This window comes from Dendropsophus ebraccatus, chromosome 5, assembly GCF_027789765.1.
Source record: "Dendropsophus ebraccatus isolate aDenEbr1 chromosome 5, aDenEbr1.pat, whole genome shotgun sequence".
Taxonomy (NCBI): Eukaryota; Metazoa; Chordata; class Amphibia; order Anura; family Hylidae; genus Dendropsophus; species Dendropsophus ebraccatus.
This window is the reverse complement of record NC_091458.1, coordinates 156,443,376-156,458,995: the sequence shown is the minus strand read 5'-3', so window position 1 is coordinate 156,458,995 and position 15,620 is coordinate 156,443,376. Positions and strand designations below refer to the sequence as shown.

The 15,620-nt window shown below is 46.6% G+C and overlaps 1 protein-coding gene across 2 annotated transcripts in view; it reads right to left on the bottom strand.

Moving 5' to 3' along the window:
* MTF1 (metal regulatory transcription factor 1) overlaps positions 1-12,704 on the bottom strand; it is a 24,687-nt gene extending 11,983 nt beyond the window's left edge. For both annotated transcript variants that reach the window (XM_069972679.1, XM_069972680.1), the window contains exons 1-3: positions 11,761-12,704; positions 3,155-3,393; positions 953-1,084 (exon numbers count right to left, since the gene is read on the bottom strand). In XM_069972679.1, the coding sequence (XP_069828780.1) occupies positions 953-1,084; positions 3,155-3,393; positions 11,761-12,177 (788 nt within the window). In that variant the 5' untranslated portion in view covers positions 12,178-12,704. The remainder of the gene's footprint in view (positions 1-952; positions 1,085-3,154; positions 3,394-11,760) is intronic.
* Between the last annotated feature and the right edge of the window lie 2,916 nt (positions 12,705-15,620).

Below are 15,620 nucleotides of genomic sequence, written 5' to 3'. Positions count from 1 at the left end.
GATTTCAGCCTCTGCAGCCCGGCGCGTGCGCTGAGAGATGAGTCCAACGCTCATAGAGAATGACGGAGAGTCCAGCGCTCCGTCATTCTCTATGAGCGTTGGACTCATCTCTTAGCATGCGCGACGGGCTGCAGCGGCTGAGATCTCCGTGACCCAACCATCTCCAAAAGCAGGACTCGGCGGGATCAGGTGAGTATAGGGGGCTGTAGCGAGGGTCGGGAGCCTGTCACCCCGGCACGGGGGGTGACAGGTTCCCTTTAACAATGTAAAAAGTTAAAGAAAAACAACAGCTTCCTGTAAATTACATCTGTACAATTCAGATCTACATTTGAGGGTTTTTTTTTTCTTCTCCATTTAATGACCTACTAACAGAGTCTAACCCCTTAAAGGAGAACTCAGAATGTTTTTTCTTTAAAATCAACTGGTGACAAAGTTTTACAGGTTTGTAATTTACTTTTATTTAAAAACCTAAAGTCTTCCAGTACTTATGAACTGTTGTATGTCCTGTGGTTGTGTATTCTCTCCAGTCTGACACCGTGCTCTCTGCAGCCACCTTTGTCCAAAGCAGCAGAAAATTCCCATAGAAAACCTCTACTGCTCTGGACAGTTCCTGACATGGACAGAGGTGGCAGCAGAGAGCACTGTGTAACACTGGAGAGACTACATCCCTTCCTGCAGAACATACAGCAGCTGATAAGTACAGGGAGAATTAAAATATTTGAATAGAAGTAAATTACAAATCTATATAACTTTCTGACAGTAGTTCTGCCTCGGCTACTGACTGGCTAAGGGGGACTGCTACAAAGAGTCCTGCCCGGACAAGGGATAAGATGAATCATGAGGTAGCTTTATTTAAGTCAGAACAAAAACAATCCACCAGAATAATAGACAGTAGAAACCAGTAGTAGACAGTAAGCAAAGACTGTTGGATGAGGATGGAGAGTAAGCTTACCGGAATGGTTTCTCCCTGGTGTGTGTGCGGATGTGCTTCCGTAAGTCGCTGTGGGTGGTGAAGTACTTGCTGCAGCCTTCTGTCACACAATTGAAGGTTTCACCTGTGTGGAGTCGTTTATGTGCTCTTAACCTGAGGACGACAAAGCTTATGTAAGGCTTATACCGACTACACGTATAAGGGGAGATTTATCAAACATGGCGTAAAGTGAGACTGGCTTAGTCGCCCCCGGCAACCAATCAGATTCCTCCTCTCATTCCTCACAGACTCTTTGGAAAATGAAAGGTGGAATCTGATTGGTTGCTAGGGGCAACTCGGCCAGTGTCACTGTACACCATGTGTGATAAATCTCCCCCATAGTTCTTCATAAATCGTACAGCAAAAGTATTAAATAACATAAAACCTAGTTCTTTGTGTGTTCCTACCAGCCTCTAGAACGGCCATGTTCTGCACCGAAGACGTAACAAAACCTGATCTGTTCTATGGGTTCGGCATCTGCGCTTTTGACAGCGCAACTTTTGGCAATTTAGATGCCTGTAGTATGTATTAAGAACTCTTCAAACATCTATTATACTAACTGGACTGATATGTAAGCAGAGGCTTATATACGTTAAAAGGCCGGATGTTCTGGGGAAAGATCATTTTCGGTACATCTCCCCTTTAAGCCCATTTTTTTTTTTTTTTTGGAAAACTACTTAAAGGGGTAGTGCGGCGTTAGAAAATTATTCACTAAATAACACACATTACAAAGTTATACAACTTTGTAATGTATGTTATGTTAGTGAATGGCCCCCTTTCCCGTGTCCCCCCCACCCCCAGAAGTGTAGTGCACTATACATAACTGATTCGTGTCGACCCCGGCCGCCATCTTGGGGACTATAACTTAGTCCTCGGGAGGCCGGACGGACCGCACCAGCCCTCCTTCATGCCGGCCCCCCCTCTGCCGCGTCATCAGCTGCTCAGCCGTGATTGGCTGAGCTTAGTTATGCTCAGCCAATCGCGGCTGAGCAGCTGATGACGCGGTAAAGGGGGGCCGGCATGAAGGAGGGCTGGTGCGGTCCAGGTCCGAATCAGGTGAGTATAATGCACCACACTTCCGGGTCTAGCATGGGTGGGGGGGAACACTGGGAAGGGGGCCATTCACATACATAACATACATTACAAAGTTGTATAACTTTGTAATGTGTGTTATTTAGTGAATAATTGCTTAGCGCCGCACTACCCCTTTAAAGGGGTTATCCGGTTAATTAAAATATATGATGCATCATCCCCCTTCCTGGAGACAAACAATTCCTTCCATACATTACCTTACCTGTCTCCTTCCCTCAGTGCTGAGCTGCTGCTTTCTACCAACGACATAGAAAACTGTGCGAGAGCTGCTGAGTCCCTCTCTGCTCTTAACCCCCTCCTCCCCCCTTCCTTCTGAGACGGCTGATGTAAATAAGTCCCTATCTGCAACTTAGTAATGAAGTGAGATATAATCACAGTAAGTTCATCAGCAACTTGACCTCAGACTAAGGGCCCTATTCCACAGGACGATTATCGTTCGCATAATCGTTAACGATAAACGATCCAAACGACCGCTGTTGCGAAAGACCTGAAATCGTTCATCCATTTACATGGAACGATAATCGTTCCTTATGATCGTTTTTGTGGTCGTCTTGTCGTCGCTATTGCGTTTGTCACTACTGCGAACGACCAAACAACGTCTTATTCAATGCGAACGACTTGCGAACGAGCAACAATAAAAATAGGTCCAGGTCTTATTAAACGATCAACGATTTCTCGTTCGGTCGTTAATCGTTAACTGCTATTCAACCGAACGATTATCGCTTAGATTTGAACGACTTAACGATAATCTGAACGATAATCGTCCCGTGAAATAGGGCACTAAGCCTCCCAGCATTACAAAGAAGCTACAAAGCTGCAGATAAAGCCTGTCAGGGACTGGTTTACATCAGCAGTCTGGAAGAGGGGAGGGGATTGAGACAGAGACAGTCTGAACAGCTCTCACACAGTTTTTTGTGTCTTTAGCAGAAAGCAGCAGCTCAGAACTAGAGTAAGGAGACAGATATAGTAATGACATGTATGGAATGAATTGTTAGTCTCATAGTCTCACATAGTTTACCACACCAGATAACTCATTTAAAAGAATAATAATATTCTTTACATGAGACCTCAGATTCTACAAGTCATTCTTACCTGTAGAGAGTATTAAAAGCTTTTTCACAGCCCTGCACATCACATTCAAAAGGCTTTTCCTTAGTGTGTACACGGACGTGAATCCTGAGGCTGTAGGAGGTAAGAAACGCCTTCCCGCAGCCCTCCTGGTTGCAGACAAAGGTGTACTCCCCTCGATGCGTCTTCTGGTGAGTGCGCAGATTGCCGGCAGTGCTGTATGTACGGAGGCAGCCTTCAAATGTGCACTGATAGCGCTTCACCTGCAACACAAGATCAGGCCACATGCATTAAAGTGTAACGGTCATTTCAGGGTCATTTTTCTGAAAACAATAAATATCTATAGTACAAGCGATTTTAAGAAACTCTGTAATGGGTTTTATTTACCAAAAGAGTTTCCTTCTGTACTGAAAAAGCTGTTTTCCTAGCTCCCCCTCACTTCAGAAGAAGCAGGATTTCTGTGTCCATTATGCTCTATGGAGAAAGGAGGGGCTGTGAGTGAGTGAGTGAGCACGGATTAGTCCTGCACAGCACAACACCCTGCAATCTTCTCTCAGCAAGTTTCTAGATAAGCACGGACCTTTCTGACCTCTGAATCCAGCGTTTTAGGTGCCCAGACAGTCTGCAAACAGCTGAATTTCACGTCTCTTCTCCCTGCTCACTAATCCTCCTCGGCCCCTCCCTCCTCCATAGGATATAATGGAGACAGCAGAACCCGTCTTCACTGGCTTCTCTGTAATGAAGACGGATTTGCCTGATAATGCACAGATAAGAAGTGAGGGGGGGAGGCTGGGACATTGCTTTTTGAGTACAGAAAGTCTTTTTTGCCTAATAAAACCTATTAAAGAGTTTCTTAAAATCACTTATACTACTGATCTCTGCAAAAAAAAAAAAAAAAAGTTACGCTTTGACAACCCAGCAAACCCCCAAACATGAAGCTCAGCCACATGATATGAAGGGCCTGTCTAGGGGACTGAGATTTAACCAACATTTCATGATGCCTCAGCAAGAAAACAATAAGGATTCTGAGAAAAACAGACTTCCCTAAAAACTTGTATTTTTTTTTGCTAAGTTTAAGATCACTTCCTGTTATTATTTCCTATAAATCAGGCAACTACTGTCATATTATAAATACTATATACACACAGTGGGAAAACACTGGTAAAATACACATTGAATCATCCACCCTCCTCACACACACTATAAATCATGGATGCTACAGAGCATGAAGCTGCGCACGAGTGTAAGGTACTCCCGGCATCATGTTATGTTGTCGGATCTCCAAACCTTTACAAATCTTCCCGCTACTGTACTGACACGCTCCTTAGCGTCTGTGATTTATGGAGCATGTAAAAAAAAATTTTTATACTTGTCATTACTTTATCAGACTCCTCTCCCCAAGTCTGAGCTGCTGCTTTGTGCTGAAGACACATAAAACTGTGTGCGAGCTGTATGAGTTGCTGGTAACCTCACTGTTATTAACCCTCCCAGAAGTTAATCACAGAATGCAGATAGAGCCGGCCAGGGAGGCTGCTTACATGTGTTTACATCAGCCGTCTCAAAAGGGAGGGGGGAGGAGGGGGAGACGGAGAGAAAAGCTCACACAGATTTCTGTGTCTTCAGCAGAAAGCAGCAGCTCAGAACTGGGGGAAAGGAGGAGACTGGTAAGGTAATGACATGTATCGAACAAATTTTTAGGGCGATAATCTGTCTATAAATAAAGGCAACGATCAGCTAAAGAAATAATCGGTTGGTCGTTTTCTATTTAAGGTGGACTTTCAGAAGGTTAACCTGCTAATATCTCCCTATTGTGCACGGGGGAACAGAGGAGGTAGGTATGTCTGTTACCTTCATCCTTGGCACTGTGCTTGTGCTGCTAGCTGTGAAATCCTCTGCCCGGTAAGCCCTTAAAGTGTCACTGTCGTTTTTTTTTGCAGAAATCTATAGTCCAGGTGATTTTAAGAAATTTTGTAATTGGGTTTATTAGGCAAATATGCCCTTATCTGCATTCAAAAAGACTTTCCCCAGGTCCCTCCCTCCCCCTCCTCTCTCTCTCATTCACTGCTCATTATCAGGAAATCTTAACTCTTTTACATCAGTCGGGCCCTGTGTAACCTATGGAGAGGGGAGGGAGGAGATTAGTCACTGGCAGAAAGCAGAGAACAAAGGATTACACAGCGGGAGCTGTATGAAAGTGTATTCAGAGGTCAGTGCTGACTTCAGAGGACACAGCCGGTGATGTAGCTGTAAATTAACTCTTTGTTGTCCTGTTTTGGTGACTCATCTCTATCATCTCAGAACCATAAAGACAGGGGGGAGAGCCTCAAACTGCTTTTTCAAGATAAAAATGCATTTTTCGGCTAATAAACCCAATTACAAAGTTTCTTAAAATCGCCTGGACTAGAAAAAATTTAAATGACAGTGACACTTTAAGAGCACTGGGGCAGGGTTAAAGCCCAGTGAGCACCAATTTGGCCGCCCCCAGTGCTCCTAACAGCTTAGCGGGCACAGGATTTCACAGCTAACAGCATGAGAACAGTGCCGAGGATGAAGGTAACAGAAGTACCTTCCTCCTCACATCCCAGGCACAAAAGGGAGATATCAGCAGATTCATCTAACCTGCTGACATTTAAAAACCATCAGCCGACGGTCACACTGATACATGTAATAGTGATGCGCGGCTGTGGGGTAAAAGGAGAGGGCTTTCTTCCCAGTACAGTATCAGGATGGGGGACACCAAATCATGCTTGTTTATAAAGTTTTTAAAGTTTATAAAGTTACACTTTTTTACTGTGACAAATGAAGATTTTTGATGAGCCGCTTAGTTTTTTGTGCTGTCCAGACACTTAGGGTCCTATTACACTGAGCGATTTTTAACTATTAACGACTAACGATAAACAATCGCAAACGAGATTGTTTATCGTTAACCTGAAATCGTTCACCATATTACACAGAGCAATAATCGTTAGTTACGATCATTACTATGATCGTTTCCTTCTTCTGATCCCAGAAAAACAATGAACAATGTGCAATTACACTGAACGATTAGTGAAAAAACGCGGAACTTGAGCGAACAAACGTAGAATTACAGCGAACGATAAACGATAATTTTAGGTTCAGATTAAATCAACGACCTACGAACGATTTTTCGATCGTTGCCTGCAATTACACAGAACGATTATCGCTCAAATTCGATCGACTTAACGATTTTTCGCACGATAATCGGCCCGTGTAATAGGGCCCTTAGTGAGCACTGAGCACACGGCCCTGGGTATTCACCAGCTGTATGGCTCCTATGATGTGACGCCCTGCAGGCTTATCGTGACTCACACTCCCTGTTGTGTAACACGGAGAAGAACTGCAGCGTCACAACGACTCAAAGATGTGCGGACGTAGGGAGGCTCTTATAACATTACACAACCGGTCATGGTGGGCGGCTAGAGGTCACAATGTGGAAACACAATGACTTATGATCTATACAGTTCTAGGGTCCCAGAAATACTGACTGACTTGTAATTTCGCATTGGTTAGAGCTCAATGTAACGTGACATCAGCCCTTCTATAGCTGATCGTCGCCAAACCCCACCGATCAGCGGGCTACCAGAACCACCAGTAGGCCATCTTACATGGCGGCTATTCAGATGAATAGGGCTCCATTTAATACATAAACAATTCACATCCACCAGCAGGGCTCTCTGTACTGGCTCATAGATGAGGGTCCTAACTTCCAAACTCTAGAACTAGCTTGTCTGAATCAGGGGGAGTGCCGTCTTATCATCCAACAAATACAGATACCACATTGTGACCCACAGTGACCTGTAGAACAGGATCCCCAGAGCCAGTCCAGCCTGGTCGTGGCAAACAAGAGACGGCCAAACAGGCCGCTCTGAAATTACATGGTCCGATATTCCGGATAAGCCGGATTGCTTACTGAGACTATTGGCTCGATAATCATGCAGCAAGGGCCATATATATCATTAGTGATGTCTGTGCAGCCTTTGCCTTAAAGGGGTTATCCAGCGCTACAAAAACAAGGCCCCTTTTGCCCCACTCTTGTCTCCAGTTCAGGTGCAGCTTGCAATTAAAGTGTCACTGTTTACATTTTTTTTCTGCAGAAATCAATAGTCCAGGCGATTTTAAGAAACTTTGTAATTGGGTTTATTAGGAAAATCTGCCATTATCTGCATTCAAAAAGACTTTCCCCAGGACCCCCCCTCCCTCCTCTCTCTCATTCAATGCTCATTATCAGGAAATCTCGACTCTTTTACATCAGTCGAGCCCTGTGTAACTTATGGAGAGGAGAGGGGGGGGGGAGATTAGTCACCAGTACAGAACAAAGGATTGCACAGTGGGACCTGTGTGAAAGCCAATATTCAGAGGTCAGAGAGGTCAGTGCTGACTTCAGAGGATAGTCGGGTGATGTGGCTGTAAATTAACTCTTTGTTGTCTTGTTTTGGTCCCTTATCTCGCTCCACCCCTCCCCTCTCCATAGAGAACCATGAAGACAGGGGGAAGAGATTAAAACTGCTTTTTCATTATAAAAAAAATGCATGTTTCGGCTAATAAACCCAATTACAAAGTTTCTTAAAAAATTAAACAACAGGTACACTTTAAGCTCCATTTACTTCAATGGAACGGAGTTCCCCACCCCACCTAATCTGGAGACAAGAGTGGAGGAAAAGTGTCCATGTTTTTGTAGAGCTGGAGAACCCCTTTAAGTGTAACAAAGTGTAAAGTAAAGCTGCTGCTGCAGATGCGGCTGGTATATGCTTCGTGAGCTGCATAGTAGATCTATACTATATTAGTACAATCGTGCTGATGTGGTTCCCTTTGACGTAGTGTTATGGATGAAACAATAAGCTACAACCTACACACAGATGTTTGTAAAGGCTGGAAAAATTAGTTGACCAAGATGACTGGAGAATCTGTACTATAAAAGTACGTCCACACTACAGAATCCCGGCAGATCCCGCAGCTCGCCCTCGCGCGCATCTCTGCTGGTCCCATAAGCTTTATTCTATGGTTTGGCAGATTTCACCATCCACATGAAGAATGGGCAGGTTCATTCTTCGGGCGGATGGCAGAATCTGGCAAACCATAGAATGAAGCCTACGGGACCAGCGGAGATACGTGCGGGGGCGAGCTGCGGGATCCGCCGGGATACTGTAGTGTGGACATACCCTAAACGTGTAAGCTCCTGATGCACCAGGGGGCATCTCTGTAACATGGCATGTGCCCTGCATGACACATTTTCCTGCAAACATGAAGCAGACTGAGGTAGAGAATGGGCCCACATACAGCAGTGTGCGTGATGCCGTGGAGAGGACCTGGGGCTAATGCTACCAGATCATACTGACAAATAAAGGAATATCTGTATAGCTGACCGACAATGGAATCAGCTGCTAGATCACAACTGACTTCAGGCCAGCCGTGATGTCTACTGTCTCCTAAAGTACCAGACCTACAGCTTCTCAAACAACGGCTGCCATTCAGGTCTCATATAAATCAGAATTATAGGGCAGCCGGAGGGATAACAAAGGCCGAGCTAGATAAACACCGTGCATTATCAATAACCCAGGAAGATCAGGCACTTCGGCTCAGTTCACACTTTGTTTTTCAGGCACATTGGAGATCTATGTCCACTAGAGGTGAGTGAACTTCGAGTGAGTGGCTGCGACCCTAGAGTCCTGGAAAACACAGATACAGTCTATGGCCATGTTCATACGCTGTATAAGACCGGCCGGGTCACGGAACGGCCCCACTGCACACAGTGGAGCTAACGGCCGGAACCGCTCGCTCCACTGTGTGCACTGACAGGGTTTTCTGCCGCCGCTATTGAATAAATAGCGGCCGCAGAAAACAGACATGTCAGATTTCTATGGCACGGCTAGAGATCCCGGCCAGAGTGTATACTATGTGTATATGCTCCGTCCATGATTACCTCAGAAGGCAGCACAACATAAACTTACGTGTGAACATAGATATGGCTGTATCCATGTTTTCCACGACTCCTTAGGGCTCCATCCAACGGTAATCAAATTCCGCACGCTTGAGGCTCACTCATCTTTCCGTGCAAATTCCGTAGTGTGCATATACCCTAATGTTCACTCATCGGGCCACTGAGAGAGACCCATGGTCAGTATATGTTTTGTATGTTTAGTTTATTTTAAACATGCTATTTAATGGTTTAATGTTTTTCTCTGGAAAGAAAATATTCACCACGCTTTCCCATAGAGTGTAGTAAAAGTTGTGCCGAGAGATGCCAGCGTATGCCAAGCGGACAATCTTCTCGCCTACAGTCATTTACCGCCAATGTGTATAAAAATAAATTAGGAAATAAAAATATAAAAACTTTCAAGCATATGCAGGCTAGGGTTGGGTGCTTTATATAAAGACATCTAAAAAAATGCCCTGAAGGGCTCAGACAGTGCTGGTCGCCTTGACCATCATCCTTCTGAGAGAGGCGTGCCAGCGGCTGTGTCAAGGCTGCATTCACACGTACGTAACATACGGTCCGTAAGCAGACTGTATATCATGATCTGAACTCTTAGGGTATACGCACACGGAGTAATTCTCGACAAAAACTCTCCCTCGCTCCTCCGTGCGCCCACTTGAAGTCCCACCAGTCCCATAGGCTCCATTATACGCTCAGGCGGATTCTGCCGTCCGCCCAAAGAAATGACAAGTACATTTTTTTGGGTGGACAGTAAAATCCACCGACCATAGAATGGAATCTATGGAGCAAGCGGAGAGGGAAGCGGGAGCGCGCAGGGACGGGCGGTGGATTCCGCACAGAGTTTTCCACCACTATTACTCCATGTTTGGGAACTCTCGGGCTTATGATTTATCATAATGTTAGGAGCTCCTAAACAGTTAAAGCTCCGCGCTCCTGTACTGACAGCAGCAAAGAACTTTTGCTGTTAAGCAGCTCCCGACATTATAATAAAATATGGTTCCAAGAGTTCAGTTTGTGATATACTGTCATCTTATGGACATGTCACTGCCCAGAGGAGTCCATCCTAAATGTGGCAGCAGAAGCAATCAGCGGGGGACCTAAAGATGCCAATGGGGGGTTCTGGGGTAGTGTGGTGAGGTAAGAATAGGCTCTCTTATGTTCTATAGAAGGGTAGCAATGTATCTTTAAAGAGGGTATCCAGCCAAAATCATCTTCTTTCAAATCAACTGATATCATAAAGTTATATAGATTTGTAATTTACTTCTATTAAAAAATCTCATGTCTTCCCATACTTATTAGCTGCTGTATGTCCTGCAGGAAATGTTGTTTTATTTTCAGTCTGACACCGTGCTCTCTGGCCCAGACAGGAACTCTGTCTTGGTTTTCTATGAATCCCCATAGAAAATCTCTCCTGCTCTGGACAGTTCCTGTCTTGACCAGAGGTGGCAGCAGAGAGCACTGTGTCAGACTGAAAATAAAACAAAACTTCCTGCAGGACATATAGTAGCTGATAAGTATGGGAAGACTTTAGATTTTTTAATAGAAGTAAATTACAAATCTATTTTACTTTCTGACACCCGTTGACTTGAAAGAAGAATATTTTCGCTGGACAACCCCTTTAAGGGACAGAGAACCCTTTTAATGTGCAAATTATAAATTTCTAACACGGATTCTGCTATATGCCATATAGCGCAATCTGTAAACAAAAGAGAAAAGCACAGCACTACCTCCCGCTATTCTACAGCGACAAGAAAACCATAATAAAATGGAAACCAATGAAAAATAATCACAAAGCGCAGCGTGACCGCTGCCGTATCAGTACAGTACTGTAGCGCTCTGGTCATAGTGAATTATAACGCAGCGCACCTCGTTACAGATAAGAGTCCATGCTACTTGCCCAGCACAGAGGCCGTATATAACACCGCCCGCGGGGGCCGTATATAACACCGCCTGCGGGGGCCGTATATAACACCGCACGCGGGGGCTGTATATAACACCGCCCGCGGGGGCCGTATATAACACCGCCCGCGGGGGCCGTATATAAAACTGCCCGCGGGGGCCGTACATAAGACCGCCCGCGGGGGCCGTATATAACACCGCCCGCGGGGGCCGTATATAACACCGCCCGCGGGGGCCGTATATAAAACTGCCCGCGGGGGCCGTACATAAGACCGCCTGCGGGGGCCGTATATAACACCGCCCGCGGGGGCCGTATATAACACCGCCCGCGGGGGCCGTACATAAGATCGCATGCGGGGGCCGTACATAACACCGCCTGCGGAGGTTGCATATAACACCGCCCGCAGGCGTATATAACACAACCCGTGGGGACCGTATATAACACCGCACGCGGGGGCCGTATATAACACCGCACGCGGGGGCCGTATATAACACCGCACTCGGGGGCCGTATATAACACCGCACGCGGGGGCCGTATATAACACCGCACGCGGGGGCCGTATATATATATATATATATATAAATAAAAGACCGCACGCGGGGGCCGTATATATAAGACCGCACGCGGGGGCCGTATATATAAGACCGCACGCGGGGGCCGTATATATAAGACCGCATGTGGGGGCCGTATATTTAAGACCGCACGTGAGGGCACTCATGTTATACCTATCATCACAATGAATTATTGGGGTGATCTCAGCATATTGGGGGTTACCTCCTTCTGCTTGGTCTCGGGGCACTCGGAGTGCAGCGTCAGCGTGGCCCCCTCGATGTTCCTGGGCATGGGGGTAGAGCCAGGGTTAATGGTGAGGTGGATCTGATCGGGGGATATAATGTGCTGGACATAGCCCTGAGACATGGCGTCCTGATCGGACATAAGCAGCAGGCCTTCCTCATTGGCGGCGTCCAGGAATGGGAGGTTGGTGCCCACATTACTCTCATCCTCCTCATCGTCCTCCTCCTCTTCGTCTGTAGGCTGGCGGTCCTGCTCTATGAGGACGGTGGTGGTGTCATATACCGTGGCGGCCTCTCGTCCTCCTTTATCCAGGAACCACTTCCTGACTTTATCCTCCGGACATAGGCCGTCCTCGTCCATGGACATCAGGGCCAGTTCCGGGCTGTTCTCTCCCATGATGAGTCTGGTCCTTGTACAGTTCCTATGTATATTCTACCACCAGGGATCCGGGGCACAGAAGCAACACGTTAGGTAAGTATCACAGAGGCCATATAGGTCTGTCACCTCTCCCTTCACATCCTCCTCCAGTCTGCAGGCAGCATAGGACTCCTGTATATACTGTATACATCCACAATGGAGGCTGGGGGGGGCTCACACCATGTCAGGCTCTCTCTGTCACATAGTGATGAGGACATGACCGTGTAGAGGACAGCAGAGACCCCCTGTGACCGGAGCTGTGGCTGTCAGTGAGGACGGAGGCTCCCAGCGCTGCTCTCCATACACACTGGGGCTGACAGGGCTTCACCGTCTCATCCTACGGCAAAGGCTTCCAGAACTAGTGACAGGCAGACCGGACGCTGCTCAACCGCCGTCCCCCGGTGCCCTCAGTTCATTCCCGTACAGCGCCACTTCCTGCTCCGCTTCCTTCTCCCAGCTAATAGGAAGCGACGGAATGCCGAGAGGGACAAACGTGAATGAAAGCGTTTCACAAGGTGCGGTCACGTGATAAGGCGACAGGAAGTGCTGTGAGCCTATGACGTGTAGTTGCCGTGACAACCGATCAGGGTAGGGAACCTTGGCTCTCCATCTGTGGCAAAACTACAATTCCCATCATGCCTGGATGGATAAAGCTAAAGCTTTGGCTGTAGAGGCATGATGGGAGTTGTAGTTTTGAAACAGCTGGAGAGCCAGAGGTTTCCTACCACTGGAGGCAACTTTTTTTTTTTTTAGCAGAATGAAATAATTAAACCTGCAGTGTAACTAAGGGCCCTATTACATGAGGCGATTATCGTGCAAAAAATCGTTATATCGTTTAAATTTAAACCATAATCGCTCTGTGTAATTGCAGGCAACGATCGAAAAATCGTTCGTATGTCGTTAATCATTGATTTAGATCTGAACCTAAAATCATTGTTAATTGTTCGCTGTAATTCCACGTTCGTTCGCTCAAGTTCCGCATTTGTTCACTAATCGTTCAGTGTAATTGCACGTTGTCCATTGTTTTTCTGGGATCAGAAGGAAGAAACGATCATAGTAACAATCGCAATAACGATCGAAGTAACAATTGTATCTAACGACCATCGTTCTGTGTAATACAGTGATATGGGTTAACGATAAACAATCTTGTTTGCGATCGTTTATCGTTTAAGTCTTCCAGTACTTATCAGCTGCTGTATGTCCTGCAGGAAGTGGTGTATTCTCTCTAGTCCAGTGCTCTCTGCTGCCACCTCTGTCCATGTCAGGAACTGTCCAGAGCAGCAGCAAATCCCCTTAGAAAACCTCTACTGCTCTGGACAGTTCCTGACATGGACAGAGGTGGCAGCAGAGAGCACTGTGACAGACTGGAAAGAATACACCACTTCTTGCAAGACATACAGCAGCTGATAAGTACTGGAAAACTTTAGATTTTTAAATAGAAGTAAATTATAATTCTGTATAATAATTGCTCTGGAGTACCTCTTTAATTAAAAAAAAATAAAAACTTTAGATGTAAATGCTGCTGTAGGGGGAAAAAAAACCCTTTCTCTCCTTGTGGTTGCATCCACATGGATCAGACCTGATTCGGATTTCCAGCTGCTGATCGTGTTGTGGATTTGTGATTGATTTCAACACTTTCTGTTTTTGCTGCCTATTTGTGACAAACTGCGTACAAACATTGCATGGCTCGTGTTATCACCCTAATGGGGTGTGCATAGGGCAGCAGAGGTGTGTACACTAGCGTCCAGATCACAGTCATCGAGAAATACCAGTGAGCAATGGGTGTGGTAGCCATGTAGCCTTTATGAGGCATGGAGGCATGGCGCACACTGACTGCAATTCCAGGGACACTTTAGCTTTGACCATGATGGGGAATGGCTTATTGTGGGTGTGGTTCATCAGGCCCCCAACATTATACAGACCCCAGAATCAGGCCCCCGGTATAATAAAGACCCCAGAATCAGGCCCCCGCGGTATAATACAAAGCCCAGAATCAGGCCCCAACATAATACAGAGCCCAGAATCAGGCCCCCAACATAATACAGAGCCCAGAATCAGGCCCTAGCATAATACAGAGCCCAGAATCAGGCCCCCAACATAATACAGACCCCAGAATCAGGCCCCCAACATAATACAGACCCCAGAATCAGGCCCCCAACATAATACAGACCCCAGAATCAGGCCCCCAACATAATACAGACCCCAGAATCAGGCCCCAATATAATACAGACCCCAGAATCAGGGCTCAGTATAATACAGACCCCAGAATCAGGCCCCGGTATAATACAGAGCCCAGAATCAGGCCCCCAACAAAATACAGAGCCCAGAATCAGGCCCCCAACATAATACAGAGCCCAGAATCAGGCCCCCAACATAATACAGAGCCCAGAATCAGGCCCCCAGCATAATACAGACCCCAGAATTAGGCCCCCAGCATAATACAGACCCCAGAATCAGGCCCCCAACATAATACAGACCTCAGAATCAGGCCCCGGTATAATACAGACCTCAGAATCAGGTCCCCAGTATAATACAGAGCCCAGAATCAGGCCCCCAACAAAATACAGACCCCAGAATCAGGCCCCCAACATAATACAGACCCCAGAATCAGGCCCCCAACATAATACAGACCCCAGAATCAGGCCCCAACATAATACAGACCCCAGAATCAGGCCCCAACATAATACAGACCCCAGAATCAGGCCCTAGCATAATACAGAGCCCGGAATCAGGCCCCCGGTATAATAAAGACCCCAGAATCAGGCCCCCAACATAATACAGAGCCCAGAATCAGGCCCCCAACATAATACAGACCCCAGAATCAGGTCCCCAACATAATACAGATCCCAGAATCAGGCCCCCAACATAATACAGACCCCAGAATCAGGTCCCCAGTATAATACAGACCCCAGAATCAGGCCCCCAACAAAATACAGACCCCAGAATCAGGCCCCCAGCATAATACAGACCCCAGAATCAGGCCCCCAACATAATACAGACCCCAGAATCAGGCCCCAATATAATACAGACCCCAGAATCAGGGCTCAGTATAATACAGAGCCCAGAATCAGGCCCCGGTATAATACAGAGCCCAGAATCAGGCCCCCAACAAAATACAGAGCCCAGAATCAGGCCCCCAGCATAATACAGGCCCCCAACATAATACAGACCCCAGAATCAGGTCCCCAACATAATACAGACCCCAGAATCAGGCCCCCAACATAATACAGAGCCCAGAATCAGGTCCCCAGTATAATACAGACCCCAGAATCAGGCCCCCAACAAAATACAGACCCCAGAATCAGGCCCCCAGCATAACACAGACCCCAGAATCAGGCCCCCAGCATAACACAGACCCCAGAATCAGGCCCCAATATAATACAGACCCCAGAATCAGGGCTCAGTATAATACAGAGCCCAGA